Here is a 15,791-nt window from a genome sequence, read left to right on the forward strand (position 1 = left end):
CTCTCACCCCTCCTATTTAGCTTATTCGTTAACGATATTCCCCGGTCGCCGCCGACCCATTTAGCTTTATTCGCCGACGACACGACTGTTTACTATTCCAGTAGAAACAAGTCCCTAATCGCGAAGAAGCTTCAGAGCGCAGCCCTAGCCCTAGGACAGTGGTTCCGAAAATGGCGCATAGACATCAACCCAGCGAAAAGTACTGCGGTGCTCTTTCAGAGGGGAAGCTCCACACGGATTTCCTCCCGTATTAGGAGGAGGAATCTCACACCCCCGATTACTCTCTTTAGTCAATCCATACCCTGGGCCAGGAAGGTCAAGTACCTGGGCGTTACCCTGGATGCATCGATGACATTCCGCCCGCATATAAAATCAGTCCGTGACCGTGCCGCGTTTATTCTCGGTAGACTCTACCCCATGATTTGTAAGCGGAGTAAAATGTCCCTTCGGAACAAGGTGACACTTTACAAAACTTGCATAAGGCCCGTCATGACTTACGCGAGTGTGGTGTTCGCTCACGCGGCCCGCACGCACATAGACACCCTTCAATCTCTACAATCCCGCTTTTGCAGGTTAGCCGTCGGAGCTCCGTGGTTCGTGAGGAACGTTGACCTACACGACGACCTGGGCCTCGAATCTATACAGAAATACATGAAGTCAGCGTCGGAACGGTACTTCGATAAGGCTATGCGTCATGATAATCGCCTTATCGTAGCCGCCGCTGACTACTCCCCGAATCCTGATCATGCAGGAGCCAGTCACCGTCGACGCCCTAGACACGTCCTTACGGATCCATCAGATCCAATAACCTTCGCACTAGACGCCTTCAGCTCTAGGAGCAGGCTTAGGGACCTCGGTAACCGTACTCGTCGAACTCGACAAAGAGTTCGCCGTGCAACCTAACCCATGAATCAGCTCGCTGAGTTTCTCGCCGGATCTTCTCAGCGGGTCGCGATTCCGATCCGGTAGTAGATTCATTCGCGAAACAGCTGCTCTTGAGCTGTTAGGTCTCCTTCGGAGGCGCTCGGGTAGCTGTTAGCAAATCCCACCCCTCCTGGCTGAGCCTTTGCTCGCCCACCTGTCCTGGTGAAACTGGAAAGGCCTCCGGGCCACCAGTAATCCTTCAATCATAAAAAAAAAAAAAAAAAAAAAAAAAAAAAAAAAAAAAAAAAAAAAAAAAAAAAAAAAAAAAAAAAAAAAAAAAAAAAAAAAATAATAATTTTGATCTTGAATTATTTGTGGAAGTCCAGAGAAGGTTTAAAAGGTAGATAAATATGAAAATGCTCGGAATTAAATAAAAATAACAATTTTGTTTTTACTCTGATGTGTCGCCCGTCGGACGGATTCCTTTTGTTTGTTTTAAGTTTATTTGTTTATCGATTGAGGCACTACGAAGTCTGCCGGGTCAGCTAGTTACGTAATAAATTCCAATAGCGTATGGCACCGAGGTTTCTATCAATTGCTTTAAATCATTTAAGTCACGTGCAATATCCTTTGGATCTCAGTCAATTTATTGAATGCTAGATGAATTGAATAAGTGTCGTTGCGAGCGTGTCGTCCTGGACGTCGAACAGTGTGCCGATGCGGTCGTCGTGAGTTGGTTGCGTTTTCGGTTCGCAGCGGGGAAAACCGGTATTATCTCGACAATGAATAAAATGGCGTACTTTTTCGTTTTCGCGGCTTTGTGCGGTTTTGTGGAGCAAGGTTCGTTTGTATTGTTTTTATGTTTGGAATTTGTTTAAAGTGTTAATTTGCCGTAATAAGAAAATAAAAATTTTTAGGACGATCCGTAATCTATAGGAGTAGGGACATTAAATCTCTTAAAATATAAAAAAAAATAACAAATAACTTATAGGCTAATTAGTTTTCCGAAACATACATTTTAACTAATTATAATAATATAATAATATTATATTATACTAACTTTGATTTATTTGTTGTGTTTCATCAGACCATGTAAAATTGGGTCTTCTAAAATTACGCCAAAATATGCATAGAAATGTTATAAATCGTATAGGTACATACCTACATATTATTATATTGAAAAATTTACAATGTAAGAATCCAACCCAGTTATGACCACAGATAAAATATCATTCTCCCGCCTTCTTTTTTCTCAAATCTACGAGTTAGCTCTTTTTATATTTTTATTGCCCATAGATCTATGTAGGTCGACTCTAAAAGCAATTTCTTCCGAAACAAGCGGCTTCCAGCTTTATTTTTGAGGTGGGCGCCAGAACACACGTTGCCATGCGGATTTCAGCTGTCAAAATGTTTTGTTTTTTTTCGCGTTGGCAATAATTGCAGTTAATGAAACATAAGTTAATAGAAATTCAATATTCAGTTAATGAATTTAGTAATCATATTATTGTTATTCGCTGAAATATTTTTATTTACATCACCAAAAAGTATTTTCAATTAATATCAAATGTTTAAATTGCAGTTCACCGATGATAAGCATACTGCGCTGAAAACTAGCTTCAAAGGTTAGATAGTATTCGACATTAGTTAGGCGTATAGAAAATATACTACAATAATAATAAAATAGAGACAGATGTCTCAGTGCTCTATTGAAGTTCTATTTCTAGAAATATTGATGATCTGAAGGCTAGGACCAGTATTATGCAATACAACCGGGTTGTTGACACTTATGACTCAAGACACTTTTTGTTGTCTATGGGTTCCGATATAAACTCACCCACTTACGCTGGGTGGAGGGAGGATTTGAAATTTTAAAACCATACTTAGAACTAGAACTATTCTTAAAACTGGTGGGTAGGTACCATCCTGCTTACTTCTGCCACGAAGTAGTAATGTTGGCTTGAAGTCGGTCTGTTAGATTTATTAAAACTGAGACATAGAATCCATGGCTCATGGTCTATATTGTTAAATCAGGAGAAGTTGTTGGAAAAACAAAAAAATAAAAGACGGACTCTCCCAACATTTATGTGGTCAAGAGCGAATCCTCAAATTAATCCGTTACTTGTAGTACCTACCTACCACAAGATTCACAATTACGACCTTATTCAATATCTTCATGAATGAATGTACCTATGTCCTAAAATCATTATCAACTCGGTTCAAATCATGATCGTGGATGATGTGAAAATACTTTAACAGCTTAATAACAAACCGAGCTTAATAAGCCTCGTCCGTATCTCCCATGCAGTTAAGAAAAATCTAGACTCCTCGGTTGGTAACATTAATTTGATTTAATGTCAGTTTAGTAATTAGCGGCGACCGCGATAAGGGGGTTATCGCGTCGCGCCGCTTTGTCGAACGTTTCTTTCCATCTAATTTCACAAAGAAATTCTTACAGTAACTTACAAAACCGAATAAATTTGAAACTGTACAGATCCACTCAATTTATATTTAAAGTGTTTACATTGGTAAACTCCTGGACACAGCCCACTGAGTTTCTCATCGGTTCCGGTTCTCGCCGGATCTTCTCAGAGGGTCGCGATTCCGATCCGGTGGTACATTCTGCGAAGCACTGCTCTTGCTGGGGCTGGTGTTAGTAAATTCTCTCAGGTTGAGCCAGTAAGCTTACTTACCTGTAACAAGTAACGAAGATACTTAAAGAATGTGTGATGGTCGATTCTCAGTAACGCAGGCGTTTTGATTATTTTAATATTTTTGTTGTGATTTCATTGTATATATCGAAGGGTGAAGCGCTTTTTGGATTAAGCGACACTTTTGCAGTTTTATAAATCAGCCATTTAAAGTTTAAAATTTGGAAAAAAAACCATCATAACAATAATAAAACTTCTTAAGCTATTTCAATGGAGTAAGCTTAATTGAAGTTCAACTGAAAAACATCGAACCGTTGATGCTAATCACTACATAGTATTAAAACAAAGTCGCTTTCTCTGTCTCTATATCTGTCTGTCCCTGTGTATGCTTAAATCTTTAAAACTACGCAACGGATTTTGATGCGGTTTTTTTAATACACAGAGTGATTGAAGAGGAAGGTTTATGTGTATAATAACCTCCATTAAATAGTGGAGAAATGAATAATAAATTACAGTTTCCGAAGCGAAGCGAGGGCGGGTCGCTAGTACCTAAATAAAACGGACCTTTAATTACAAAGATAAATTCGCGTATTAAGCTAAATGTCGCTTAAACCAAATAGCCTTTCACTCCTCGATATGGATGAACGACCCACCTGATGGTCAAATTAAATGAAATCAAATCAAAAAAAATTTATTCAACATAAATGAAAGTAGGTACATACTTGTTGAACGTCAAAAAGAACTACCGCCAATTCACAAAAACTAGACTCCGTCCTGAGAAGAACTGGGAAGAAACTCAGCGGGCATGTCTTTTTTTTTTAAATATTACATTATTATTATTTTTTATATTCAGTTCAGTTCAGTGGTAATATTTTTTTTTTTTCTTAACGCTGTGGGATCCGTTTACGGATACCCGGTCGAGGCTTTTACTGACTGCCTCATGGCTAAGATGCTAATGCCTATCTAAGACCAATGCAGAGTGCATTTAAGTGTATACTGATAGAAAAGTTTGTTTTTTCTACAAGATGTGTACGAGATGCGTTTTGGTTCGAAGGGCGAGGCAGCTGTTGTAATGTAATGTTAAAAGTGAGACCTCAGAACTCGTGCCTCAAGGTGGGTGGCGGCATCTACGTTGTAGATGTCTATGGGCTCCGGTAACCACTTAAAACCAGGTGTACCGTGAGCTCGTCCAACCTTCTGAGCAATAAAAATAAATACATTGATGATACTATTTATTTCTCTACAATGGTCAACAATGTTTAGCTCCTGAATCAGTCAACGGAAATTCCCACTTGGTACTCTCTGTCTGTAAACTTAATAAAACAACTGGCCAGGTAATTGCCCGAAATTGAACGCCCACTTCTGTATATTGAGGACAATTTAGCTGCGGGGATAGTTTGTCACGGGAAGTTATTTGATATTAGTCTGAATTCAATTCACGAAAGCATTCAATTTCGATGCGTGGATACCAGATTTTAGAATAATTAGTTTTTTTTATTACATAGGAGGTTTGACGAGTTCACAGCCCACTTGGTGTTAAGAGTTACCGGGGCCCATAGACATCTCCATGTTCTGAGTATAGTTACAACGGCCGCCCGGCTCTTCAAACCGAAACGCATTACTGCTACCCGTGCACAAGACGTCCTACCTAAATCTACCTATGTCCTACGTAAATATACTGGTGGTAGGACGTAAATTTACTGGAGGTAGGACCTAAATTCACTAGTGGTAGTTCGGTGTTCCTTCGAAGATTTATTGACAGTGTTTTTTCTTATTCCTAGAAGGTATGGCGTGGAATTAAATGAGATCCTAAATAATATTGAGTTTACGTCAATCGTACGCTTAATATCGCCAACTTATTCCAAAATATTAAGGCACAACATGATGTCACATAAGATCTCATAAAATATTAAGTTATAAAAACATTCTTTTACGCTAGATTATTTCCGAGTACCCACACATGTTTTCAACCTGTTGCCTCTTCTACCTTACTAAACTTGTCGATTTATTTTAAGATTAAAGCCAACAGACTTAACAAAGGTCACTTGGCCATGTTATATCTAACCAAGAATTCAGTCTTGTTTTTCCCAATTCGACAATGCATATAGCTTAGACGTCGATATTGGGATACCGGTGAAAATAAAAATTTGATCTGGAAATTTCCTATTTCTTTCTACTTTCTTTATCAATAAACACAAACCCGCGTAGATGAAGTGTCCATCAATTGACTGACTCCGAGGTACAGCAGTTAGCACCCCTGCTGGCCCGACGGTCGTTTGTTCGATTCCCACATCGGTCATACGATAAAAATGTTTATTTGCTCTTAGTCTGGGTGTTTATTATCTTTATATGTGTACACTCAAATGTATATTAGCATGTATGTATATCGGTCTGTAGTTAGTACAGGGAATCCTAGTTTGGAGCCAAATGACCGTGTATGTAATATCCTTCGGTAAATTTATATTCATATTAAAAAAAGGAAATTTAATCGAAGCAATTATGTGTTTCTGCTTCTCTGAGTTCTCGTCCTGAAACTCTAAAGTGGGCATCGGTCGCCTTATGAAGTCAAAGAGCACCAGTACTTGCCAATAGAAAAACAATATCTGATAAATAAAAAAACCGTTGTCCGTGTTATAAATAGGACGAGAGCATTTCATGATTGAGGCGTGGCGGCATATGGCCATTACCGGCTGTCGGGTCAACATGACATTACACGGTCTGTTACTGTGCAGAGCGTAATGGACGTAATTGCCTTAAATCTTACAGTGCGACGTTGGAAAGCTACTGCTTTTGCATATTGGGCTGAATTAATTCTCTTTTATCATCGTTGTTCAAGATCCATCATAGCGTGGAACGAAACGCATAAGCTCATTTTCTTATATTATCTGTGCATTTTTTACTCTTAGTGTTTCTTCAGGTTTAAATGTGTAACCATCATTTTACTGAGATTATATTTCATCCCATATCATCTCATCTCATTTCATTTAATTTCATCCCAGTCGATGAATGTCGCAAATTCATAAAATGTGAATATCATGTTTCATAAAATTATGATTTTATATTAAAATAAGACATGACCTAAAGGTTTTAGTTACCATGTCATGAAATCCCTTTAAAAAAAATCTAAATCACGACTTAGGCGCCTTTTGTTATGAATTTTTTCAAACTTGTTTATCTGATTTATTATTGTCGGCCTTAAATATAATATCACTTCCACAAAACCGACTTTTTATTTGTCCCAAGCGTGGATAATAGTATTCTATTAGATTGTTTTAACGTGACCAAATATAAACGTGACCTTGTCGGACCGTTTCATTCATCCGATGTTCACATTTAATTTAGGTCTGTATTTTATGGCGTGAGTAAGCTCTGTACGTGATAATTGAAAAGATAGCCCTAAATGAAACAGTTTAATTATGACATTTTGAATAGACGATAGAATTGTTTAAGATGATACCTTCATCTCGTTTTTACTATCGCACCGCTCGCCATCGGAGTAGAGTTCGTCTCTCATAGACACAGCCCACAGAGTTTCTCGCCGGATCTTCTCAGTTGGTCGCGATTCCGATCCGGTGGTAGATTCTGCGAAGTACTGCTCTTGCTAGGGTCAGTGTTAGCATCACTCCGGTTTGAGCCTCGCGAGCTCATCTACTAGTTAAGGCTACTACTACCAGAGAGTTCTCTGATTACTTTTTCGCTGTTAACCAATACGCGTTCAAGTAAGAAGGATGAAATGGCTAGTAAAATTCGCTTGAGAATTCTGAGCACTCAGGATGGTGTCTGAAGGTGTGTAGTAATAACTGATTATTTACTAAACACTGGGCAATGAGATCCTTTTTTTTTTTATTACTTAGATAGACTGAAGAGCTCACGCTATGTGGTTACCGGAGCCCGTAGACATCTACAACGTAAATGCAACCACCCACCTTGAGACATAGCTTCTAAGGTCCCACTTTTATAACAGTACAACGTCTGCCCCACCATTCAAATCGAAACGCTTACTGCTTCACGGCAGAAATAGGCAGAGCAGTAGTACCTACCGGTGCGGACACACAAGTCCTCCTATCACCAGTAAAAAATCCTCAACCTCAGCTCAGAATGACGAACAATAATTCCGATTCTCCTCTACCGAACCAGGCCAAGCAATCGTCTGCTACCAATGCAACAGTCACAACGACTCCCGATGCATCATGGAGGACCTGCCGGACACGCTGCGGCAGCCGTGCAAGTCCACTGACACAATGTGCAGGAAGATCAGCCAGGTCGTGGAGTTCGAGATGAACGGCATGCCCCCGGATAACAGAGTCATCAGAGGGTGCGGGTGGGATGAAAGCAACTACAAGGTAAGTCATTTTTATGGACATAAAGACATGCTCCCTAGTCGACTACCTCAGGTCGAGTGTTAATTCTCTAGAAGACAAACTTCGGATCGGAACATATACTTCGCGGCAAAAACATGTAGGAGAGTGGACAAGTGACTATTATTGCCGTGAAGCAGTAATGCGTTTCGGTTTGAAGGGCGGGGCAGCCATTGTGACTATACTGAGAGCTTAGAACTCATATCTCAAGGTGGGTGGCGGCATTTACGTTATAGGTTTCTATGGGCTCCGGTAACCACTTTACACCAGGTGGGCCCTGACGATCTATGCAGGGTCAGCTACCCTAGGTTAGCAAAAGCTTGACGAGAGAAGCTGAGGAAGCCGAGGAACGGAAGGAGGAGTTCAGTGGCGTGAAATTGGAGCGGTCTATGTCCAGCAGTACACTGCTATAGGCTGATGATGATGATGATGATACTATTTCCGGCTTTCTGACACTTTACAGTTTTCATGGTCGAGGAATACTGAAAAGTATTCGACTATTCCAAAGTATTCCATAACACCGGTCTAAAGTTAAATTAAAAATGCACATCAAAATCGTGCACGCAAATCTTCTTCTTCTGAGTCGGTCTCTTCATTGCTGAAGGTCGTGTCTAATTTGAGATGATGAACATTCGATGCACAATGCTTCCCCACGTCTTCCTGTCCTCGGCGGTCTTTATAGCCTCGATTATTGGTCGGCCGGTGAATGTCCTGCGAATCCGTCTCCAACACCACATTTCAAAAGTGTCGATCTTTGCCCTCTCACTTCGTCTTATCGTCCAGGATTCGCACGAAAATAATATTATGGTAATATGAACACAATGTTTTAACATCAAGAATTGTTTATGAAAATCTAATATACCTACGTGTTTCGAATCTTTTTGCGTATCTAGGTCGGAAAAAAGAAAACCTTTAATTACTTATTAATTGACGCACTTCAGTAAAAACTTTCAAGCGAACGTTACACCCCAAACTATGCCATTACTGCTATTTCTTCTTCCAGGGCCGTTGCTACCAGCGATCAGGGTTCGGCGGAAGACAAGAGGTCTGCTCGTGCCTGACCGACGGCTGCAACTCAGCGTCGTTACCAGTTATGGGAACAACAGTGATGCTCCTCACGCTAGCACTCCTGAAGTTCTAGCCATCACTCTCCAACCAACTGTAGTTTCACGGGTGACTTGTGTTCATCATAGTTCGAAGGATAATTTAAATCGGAAGATACATTGATACAAACGTTCTCTAAAACTAAAAATAAATCTAAAGATATATTTCATAGATAATATTAGACGCTGTTAATACATCGCACTGAAAGACAAATACGCTAAGCAAATTAGCAGTACAATGTAAATAAACGATAAACAGTTCAAGTAACATTGATGTGTTAACGCAAACATGACCTAAATGCTAGAACAATAAAGTCCATGCTAATACAAAAGTGCGGCAAAGCTCTGTTATAATATGATAACGTTAAAAGTTATATTAATATAGATGTAATCATCTAGATCTTTATTGTTGTGTTTGTTTCTTGAGAATGTTAGTAGTACCTAGATATTAATTAAATGGTTTTTAATTAGATGTTTTTCATTCATTTTAAATTTTCATTATTCTACTATTAATTTAAGTTAGATTTGTTAGAAGAATTCATCTAGAGTTGAACGCAAGTATTCTGATATCTGGCACTTAGGAAAATTGAGGCTGTCAGCGCAAAAGTGGCCTAGGCTTTTCATAGTTAGCATGGAGTAAATGAGGTTTGAATTTATTTTTCCACTGCTTCGTAAGCAATAATAATACGCGCAAAAATAATGTTTACAATCTGCTGCCTATGGGTAAAACTGGGGATAGGCCCGGTTTTTCATCAACTTTTATTATGTTTCAAATAAATTCCAATATATAAGCAAGAATATGAAAAATTGTGGGTTAGGCCAGTTTTGCGCTCACGGTCTCAATTATATTTCTATTTATAATATTTTATTCGATATTGACCAAAAAGGTTAGTTATTCAAAGTTGCTTTGTCTGAAGTTCACGATTCCTTGTGACCTGCCAAGTTAGTGCTTAGACAAATGATAATAAAATAAAAACAAAAAAAAAGCAAAACGGATTTGAACAAAATAAAATGAAAATTTAAAAATTTAATCAATAATGTAGTGAAAGTCAATTAAGCATGCATTTTTTTAGGATCTAGTCTAAAAACTACTTGGCAGATCTTGATAAAATTTAAACGGGACCACATGAGAAATATTAATATTTTTCAAAAGCTTTCAAATAAGAAAACAATCATTAAAATCGGTTCACATATTAAAAAGTTCTGACGCAAAACGCAAAAGATACAGTCGAATTAAGAACCTTCTTATTGAAGTCAGCTAAAACGGATTCAACGGAATGTAAACCTAATTGAAAAAAAATCTAATTACAGAGTTGCGTTTAAATTTACATTCGTTGGGTAAGTTCTGTATACCAGTCAGAGAAACCAAGATAATTAAAGCAACGCGAATTCTATTCTTTACTATACTTTGAAGCAAGATATCAGAATGATAACATTCTAATTGCAAACGAATAATTTCTTTGTGGCAGTAATCTCAATGAATCGAGTCATCTAGATTTTTAAGTCAATGTGATTCAATCCCCTAGATTGTGAATTTCCTTTAATATAACAGACGCATCCTATTATCTAATTGAAATCCAGATGGTACCAGGTTTGGAGACCCGCTGCGGCCTTGGGGGTCCTGTTGTCGGGCTCGCTGCTATTATTCAGTTTAAATGTGGTACCCAAGTAGTACACAACATGAAGTATTTTATGATAGTTCTTGTATTTAGTGGCCTTGTCAAATTTGGTGAGTTTCAATAGAGCTATAATTGGCATTAAGGAATAATGGGGCGCTAAAACTTTCAAAATCGCGTTAATTTCGGCTTTAATGGGGAATGTTTTGGGGTTTGTCGTCAGTGGATCGCAGATTTTTAGGATTCGTTCCGTATCAGCGATTTTTAGGGTTCACGGGGTGTGTTTTTTACTGGGATCACCAAATATTAATTGGTTCGTGGTTAGAAAAATTGATATTTTAATCATGCATTGGTAATAATTTATATTACTTTTACGATTTCATTACGCGTTTTCTATTGTCATTCTATTGTTTCCATCAATTCGTATACATTACAGTTTTGCGTGGTCACGATTGAGTGAAGTGTTGTTTGTCGACTTTTAAACCCTTTTAGGGTTGAGAATAATTTCACATATTATGCAGAAATTGCCAAAACGAATGTCGTAAAAAACCTCATTATAAAAAAACCTTAACTTAAAAAAAAAACAATGCTAAAATTCACAGTAAAATTTAAATTACATCTACCCGTATGGACACCTAGTTTTTCTTGTTCACACAAAAATAATAAACGGCCAAACTTAAAGAACTAAACATTCCACATTCGATGACTCCAAGCTAAAATGTCCTACCGTGTTACCGGAAATAGACGAGGAAAGGATTATTTACATCGAATACCAGATACCTTTAATAAAGATTCCATGCTACCTGGAATTGAACCTTTGCTACTCATTACTCCGACTACTACACTACACTACACTAAGCCAACGCAGATGTTATAGCATTTACCGTCCTAAGATCGTATAAGAATGTTTTCGTGGCCTAAAGCATAAAGCACCCCGTGTATTTGTGTCGAGCGATTTGGCGATACCGATGTTCGAATCCTGTAGGCAAATACCGTTTTTTTCTGATTAAAAATACGTGCCTAACTCACACTGTACAATAAAAAACAAGCCATAATCGTAAATCGCTCAATTACTCAATTGAGACACAGACCTCAAATCTGAAAGTGGGTCGCGCGTTTATGTCACAATATCTATTGGCTCCGATAACCACTTAACATCAACAGGGTTGTGAGCAAATGTTTGCTCAATGAAACGAAATTCCCAGTAGAGTGCAACACAGAAATAGCTAATACAAATTGCCTTGATACCGGATTTGGGTGTGATGTTTATTTATAAATGGCTTATATTGGACGATGCGCTATATTGGATGATCTAGGCGTAGTCAAGGATGAATTACATCCTGTACGCTGGTTTATAGTCATAGTATATAGTGCAGTAACAGTTTAGATAAAATTTTGTATTACGGTGTTATTGAGTGCTGATTTTTGGCTGAAGTTTCGTTTCTATATATTGCTAAGTCTGTGTACACACATACCCTGGATACTATATCTTTATATTTGAAAATTACACGATTCCTGTGCTAATTCAGTGAAGCACTGCTCTTGTTAGGGCTAGTGTTAGTAAATTCTCTCAGGTTGAGCCCGTGGGGCGTGAGCTAATCTACCGGTTGCTTAGTTGGAAAAGTCCCTTAGACTAAAAAGGATTATGTAGAGGAAACAAAAAAAAATGAATTTTTTTTTCATCTCGTTTTTACCATCACACCGCCCGCCACCAGAGTAAAGTTCATCCATACTACCTGGAGCCACTGCGGTCATCCACAGTGCGTTTCCAGAGGTATTTTTTGCTACGTACCATCCGGCTATGGAATGAGCTCCCCTCCACGGTGACTCCCGAGCGCGAGTATTAAGTGGTAGGCAGCGGCTTGGCTCTGCCCCTGGCATTGCTGAAGTCCGTGGGCGACGGTAACCACTCACCATCAAGTGGGCCGTGTGTTCATCTGCATACAAGAGCAATAAAAAAAACAACGGCTGCCCCACCCTTCAAACCGAAACAAATTACTGCTTCACGGCAGAGATAGGAGGGGGTGGTGGTACCTACCCGTGCGGACTCACAAGTGGTCCTACCACCAGTAAAATGCAAAATGTTGTTGTAAAGTAAGTCATTCATTCACATAATTTATGATGAAGAAACCGAGACGGTAACCAGTGAAGTTATGAATTAAAAAAAAGTTAATTTGTAACTTAGATACTAAAATATAATCAGCAAAACATAAGAGGCGAGACTAAATCGTAAAAACGTATTTGATATTCCCAACTTTGATCTAGGCCGGGCAGAACGCATACCAAACCTTCGAATAATAAGAGTAGTTTGTGTCGTAAACCTTAAATTTTAATCTTAATATACAAATAGCACTCAAATAAATTCCGAGATAGCGACTGGGTATGGAACCATGGAGATATTGGTCAGACCATGGAGACCTTGTTAGGCCCACACTCACACACCCCCCATTCCCGATCCTGCGGACAGAATGGAAAGCAGTCGACGTCGCCCAAAACACGTCATCTCGGATCCTCCCGATCCACTAACGGTGCTTTTAGGTACTTCAAGCACCGGTCACCGTTCTCGTCGAACCCGTCGCTTGCGACGAAGGGCTCGACGAGTAAATTAACTCTCAGACACAGCCCACTGAGTTTCTCGCCGGATCTTCTCAGTGAGTCGCGTTTCCGATCCGGTGGTAGATTCTGCGAAGCACGGCTCTTGCTAGGGTTCGTGTTAGCAACGTCATCAGGTTTGAGCACCGTGAGCTTACCTACAAACGTTAGGGTTACGTTGGAATAGCCTCTCAAGGCTACCAGCTTAGGTAGGAAAAAAAAAACACACACACACACACACCCTGAATTTGGCTTACAAGCACTTTACACACAGACCCGACTTGATAAACCATGTAACTAAATGGCACAAACTAACATATACTGCGCGAGTACTTTTTTTTTAGGAAGGAAGGATTATTGGTGGCCTGAAGGCCTTTCCAGTTTCGTCAGGACAGGTGGACAAACACGGGCTCAGCCAGGAGGGGTAGGATTTGTTAACAGCTGCCCGAGCGCCTCCGAAGAAGATCCAACGGCTCAAAAGGCAGTTGTTACGAATGCATCTACTACCGGATCGGAATCGTAACCCGCTGATAAGATCCGGCGAGAAACTCAGCGGGCTGATCTATGGGTTAGGTTTCACGGCGAACTCTTTGCCGAGTTCGACCAGTACGGTTGGGCATACACTACGTTATTAGCTACGAATAAAGTTCCTTTCAATTAAAATTTTCAGGCTCCACAATAATGTGCTACGAATGTAACAGCGCTACGAACAGTCTGTGCCTGCAGACCATTCCTCCTGACACCTTAAAGCGGAACTGCTCCATACACGACAAGGGCGTGATCCACACAATGTGCAGGAAGATCATCCAGCACGTCGACGTGCCTCTGAACGGAAAGTATCCAGAAAGTAGGGTGATCAGGACTTGTGGCTGGGACGAGAGCAAATTCAAAGTGAGTTTTCCGTTAATGGGAATAGGGTGGAATTTTGTGGTTATGGTCTGTATGATACTTATGACATTCCGCCGCTTTTCGTAAGGCAAAATATAAATAGTGTGCCTATGTTTATTGGGCAAGTAGCTGGCTATAAACGTAACATTAATCGTTGCGTTTAATTGTCGCCAATGTCAAATAATTATCCGACAAATTGCCAGCCGTAAGTATTTGTGAATATATTGGGCAATGCGAAAAACTTTTCAAAAGATAAATGGAGGTCTTAAATTTTTATCGTTACGATGATATCTTCATTGAAGGTCCTTCCGGAATCTATTTTAATGTCTATATTAATCCCTTAGAATCAAGTGGTCAGCGAGTTCATCAGTTTATCTATACATATAAATAAAAATAGAGTGTCTACTTGTAATATTGAAATAACCGCTTTTTACTACATGCAGATGAATATATATACGGTACATTATACATCAAAATAACATTTTTACAATTTTTGTGTGTCTGTCTGTCTGTCTGTTTATTCCGGCTAATCTCTGGAACGGCTGGACCGATTTTGACGAGACTTTCACTGATAGCTGATGATATAAGGAGTAACTTAGGCTACTTTTTTTAGACTAGCTTCGCCCCGCGGCGTCACTCGCGGTACGACTATAACCGCGGGTAACGTCGCGGACTCCGCTATTAATAATACAATTTAATGTTTCCGAAGCGAAACGAGGGAACGTATATAAAAACCACCCCACCGTGGTGGTCTTCTAAGTCTACCTTGTTGACCAATTATTTTTCTCCAGAATGTATGCTACCACCGCGCAGGATACGGCGGAAGGCAAGAAGTATGTTCCTGTCACACCGACTACTGCAACAGCGCTCAAGGACATCGAATCACTAAGATACTACTGTCTACTGTGTTATTGGTAACGAGCGTGAAGATATGTTACTGAAATTCGTCTAATACTGATTTATCATAAAGGGCATTAATTGTTCCAAATTTATTAAAAGAGCTTTTTTTTCTATGGTGAGAAATCTTTCTGTTACCCACACTATCGAATAAATAAATAAAATAAAAATGTGACTAATTTTCTTTTTTAATTATCTATTGTAAACATTAACATTTAACTTTTATTTTCATTTTATTTTTATTGCTTAGATGAGTGGACGAGCTCACAGCCCACCTGGTGTTAAGTGGTTACTGGAGCCCATAGACATCTACAACGTAAATGCGCCACCCACCTTGAGATATAAGTTCTAAGGTCTCAATTATAGTTACAGCGGCTGCCCCACCCCTCAAACCGAAACGCATTACTGCTTCACGGCAGAAATAGGCACTCCTTTGAGAAACATATTTTTAAATTAATAAAATCGTTATTACAAGCAGGCGACATTCCCCAATTCTGAAATTAGAATAATGTACCTAATAGCTCACAGTAAAAAGAACATCGGATAAATAATAACCATTCCCATAAACACATTACAAACATATTCATACAAAAGGCTTTGCAATTTCATTAACTGAACGATATTATTAAGCCCGCTCAGTTGCTGAATTGGACGGATAAGTTTAGTGCTATTGTGCTGTGAACACTTTATAAGAGTTAATAAAAAATAAACTAGATGGCGTTGTTGTTTTTATTCACAACACGAAAAAGTAATAAGTAACTTGCATAAAATATATAATTATATTTTTAACCTAATTACCTCTTTATTCTAAACCTCGACTAAATA

General features: G+C 39.1%; 2 protein-coding genes across 2 annotated transcripts; both read left to right on the forward strand.

Annotated features, from left to right (window-relative positions):
* Nucleotides 1–1,420: 1,420 nt before the first annotated feature.
* LOC101739676 (uncharacterized) lies at nt 1,421–9,445 on the forward strand. The gene is made up of 3 exons (XM_004924354.4): nt 1,421–1,704; nt 7,650–7,855; nt 8,874–9,445. The coding sequence occupies exons 1-3, from the start codon at nt 1,518–1,520 to the stop codon at nt 9,009–9,011; spliced, it is 531 nt and encodes a 176-aa protein (XP_004924411.2). The 5' UTR covers nt 1,421–1,517; the 3' UTR covers nt 9,012–9,445.
* Nucleotides 9,446–9,568: 123 nt separating this feature from the next.
* On the forward strand, nt 9,569–15,145 carry LOC101746240 (uncharacterized). The gene is made up of 3 exons (XM_012688856.4): nt 9,569–10,702; nt 13,852–14,072; nt 14,861–15,145. Exons 1-3 carry the CDS (start codon nt 10,555–10,557, stop codon nt 15,008–15,010), a joined length of 519 nt encoding a protein of 172 aa, XP_012544310.2. The 5' UTR covers nt 9,569–10,554; the 3' UTR covers nt 15,011–15,145.
* The last annotated feature ends 646 nt before the right edge of the window (nt 15,146–15,791 follow it).

Source organism: Bombyx mori, chromosome 3, assembly GCF_030269925.1.
Source record: "Bombyx mori chromosome 3, ASM3026992v2".
NCBI lineage: Eukaryota > Metazoa > Arthropoda > Insecta > Lepidoptera > Bombycidae > Bombyx > Bombyx mori.